Here is a 2,869-nt window from a genome sequence, read left to right on the forward strand (position 1 = left end):
AAACAGAAAGACTCATGGACACAGAAAACAAACTTATGGTTACCAATGGGGCGGGGGTTAGGCCAAGAGGCCTCTGAGGTGGGCACCCACTGCCCAGTCAGCATGACCCTTAAGAGGCCTGGCCCTACAGGAGCATGCTAGCGCACTGGCTAGGCTTACCAAGGCCCTTCCCCCACTCTGGGGAAAAGAGAGAGAGAGAAAGAGGAGCAGAGAGAGGCTTTTAAAATTCCTCTCTGGAGAGATAAACATAGAAGCCATTTCAGAACAGGTATTTCAGCTCTGGGCCTGGCGTCTTTCCTCCATTCCCCGTGACGGGCACTGACTCATTCCTCATCTACCTCTGCCACCCGCCCCAGTATTCATGAGAACCTGTAAAAATTTCCCTCATCAAATGTGGTCAGCCCCCAGGACCCCAGGATGGCCCAGTGCCCACTTCAGGCAAAGGGAGCTGACAGGTCTGAATCGGAGGGGGTGTTCCTGTCCCTGGAGTACTAAGGAGGCCAGCACACAGTTCAGGCGGCACTGCCCTTCTTCCCACGCTGCCCCCTGCCTGGGGCCTGGAGATCCCAGGGCTGATGCCCACCGCCCTGAGTCACCCCTGCCAGCCTCACACCCGCCCAGCTCACTGCCACCTCATCTTTACCCTCGGGCTGGGCCTGGCTTGGCTGCTTGTGGGCTGCTCTGGGCTGGTTTTCCTTTAGTCCTGGGCAGAGTAGTGTGTGTGTCCAGATGGACAGGGCAGAAGCTGAGTTGGGTGGGTGCACCCATCACCCTCCTCCTGGGGGTACAATCTGCTTCACTTAGCACTCCTTTGACTCTTGCTCACTATCTGGGAAAGGGGGGCAGCGGCGTCAGGGAAGGCGGAGAGGGGGGGCAAGGAAGAGGCTCCTTCCTGAAAGAGAGGAAACCTGGGAGCTTGGGAACGGAAAAGGCCAGGGTCCTCCCCCTACTCACGGCTTCCTGTCCCCTCCTCCTCCTGCAGCCAACACCTGGGATGGGCATAAACAGGGACTTTGCTCTCTCCCTCTAGGACAAGACTGGGTCAAAGAAGCAAAGAACAGACCGCAAGGGGTGAGATGGGGGAGCGCTGACTATAGTCCTATCAGACCCATGGGCAAGAGGGCATTGCCCCCTTGGCTTGGCAGGTAGCTGTCTGTTCCCTCCCTCCCCAACAGACCCCCCACCAGGCAATGCTGCCCCAAGGTCAGAGGAAACTGGCACAATCTATTTCTCAAGGGGAGTGGGGGGTAGGCTGCTGGGGCTGGGGGTGGCCCAGCTGAGTGGAGTGTTTTCCCTGATCCCAAGTTGCCCAGCTCTCCTCTCCTTACTCCACCCTACCCACCTCTCCTGTTTTCCCACAGATATTGTTCCCCTAACTTCAGAAAACTCAAGAACAAAGAATCTGATGGGAGCTTCTTCCTCCCAGTACCATTTGCCTCACAGCCCTAAATCTGCCCAGGAGAAATTAACTCCTTCCTGCCCAGAGCCCTTTGTAACCCTTTTAACCCCTTCCTGTCCTCCGGAACCATCCCTATGACCTCTGCCTCTCCCCTTCTTTTCAGTTTTACTACCTGAACCTCAGACACAGGTGACTCCTTCAAGCCTACCCACACACAGCCTATGCCTCACTCCTGCCACCTCAGAAGATCCTTAGGGGGCGCATTCCAGGGACACCTTAAAATCAGAATAAACACTGAATTCAGGCAAGCCCAGGTCCCTCCTGAAGGGTCTTTCCAGGATTACTGTAAGAATTGTTCTTACTCCGGATGTCAAGACCTGTCAGTGTAGGTAAATGCCCAAATACATAGAGGTCTTTGTGGTGGAAGGGCTTAGAATAAGAGCCCTGAAGGTCAGAGAGAGTGCCCCCTGCCAGAGGCAGGAAGTGTTCAGCATCGAAAGGACTAACAGTCTAAAGGATGTAGAGTAACAGACAAGTTACAGCTCAGTTTAGCTCAAGCAGACAGATCTTTTACTACACAGACACTCCTAAGACATGGGAGCAGACTAATCCTCAAGAGCCTTCCTTACCCTTCCAGTTAATCCCTCTTGGCTTCCCCCTTGCATACGTCCAGTCTCCTCCCTTTGGTTATGGCGGGTCCAAAGCAGAGCTTGCACCCACCACCAATGAATGAAAGGGAATGCAAACGGGCATACACTCCGAGGCCGATTGACAATTGTAAGTCATATAACAGCAGGCTGTGTTGTTTTTGTCTTCCCGTAATTTGGTCTGTTACACTTAGATGTAGAATATTCATAAGCTCTTACTGGGCTCCTAACTGCCTAAGGTTACTTGGAGAAGCCCCTGTGGTTATTTTGTATCCACTGTGTGCCTAGGGCGCATGTGCAGGCGTTGAAAGGTCTCTGTGGTTTTTTTGTAGCACATCAGTGAGCTCTCCTGGGTGTGTCTGGGATGGATTTTAGAGATCAGCTTGCATCCCTTTCAGCGACGCCTCCCGGTGTTGCTCATGTCTAACTTCCCACCTAACAGAAGTAACAGCTGTAGCAGAGGGAAGGAAAAGAGGGGCAGAGACCGTACGGTGCAAGCAGATGCGGGCAGGGCCCTGCCCTGGGGTGGAACTCCCGGTTATGGGCGAGAAGAAAATCTATGGGAGCCCTCCCGCCGCTGGTCACCTCCCCAAGACTCAGGTTAGGGGCCGGGCGGGACAGTTAACCTGGAGAGGGGGAGCGGTGCCAACCGGGCGTCCAGGCTGTCGGCCGGTGACTCGGGCTTACTTGGGGTTTGAACTGTTCCAGAAGACGGTGTGGCGGTTAGCAGCGGCCAGACTGCAGCACAGACCCAAGAGAGAGGCCCAGAAGAACTCCATAGCGCGGGGCCTGGCCAGGCCGGGCGGGGACGAGGGGGTCCTCC

The 2,869-nt window shown here is 55.1% G+C and overlaps 1 protein-coding gene across 1 annotated transcript in view; it reads right to left on the bottom strand.

Annotated features, from left to right (window-relative positions):
- The window catches only part of EFNA1 (ephrin-A1), a 6,903-nt gene extending 4,040 nt beyond the window's left edge, over positions 1-2,863 (bottom strand). The window contains exon 1 of the mRNA XM_010838303.1: positions 2,734-2,863. Coding sequence (XP_010836605.1) covers positions 2,734-2,825 — 92 coding nt within the window. The 5' untranslated portion in view covers positions 2,826-2,863. The remainder of the gene's footprint in view (positions 1-2,733) is intronic.
- Between the last annotated feature and the right edge of the window lie 6 nt (positions 2,864-2,869).

Source organism: Bison bison, unplaced genomic scaffold (assembly GCF_000754665.1).
Source record: "Bison bison bison isolate TAMUID 2011002044 unplaced genomic scaffold, Bison_UMD1.0 scf7180017864093, whole genome shotgun sequence".
NCBI classification, from domain to species: Eukaryota; Metazoa; Chordata; class Mammalia; order Artiodactyla; family Bovidae; genus Bison; species Bison bison.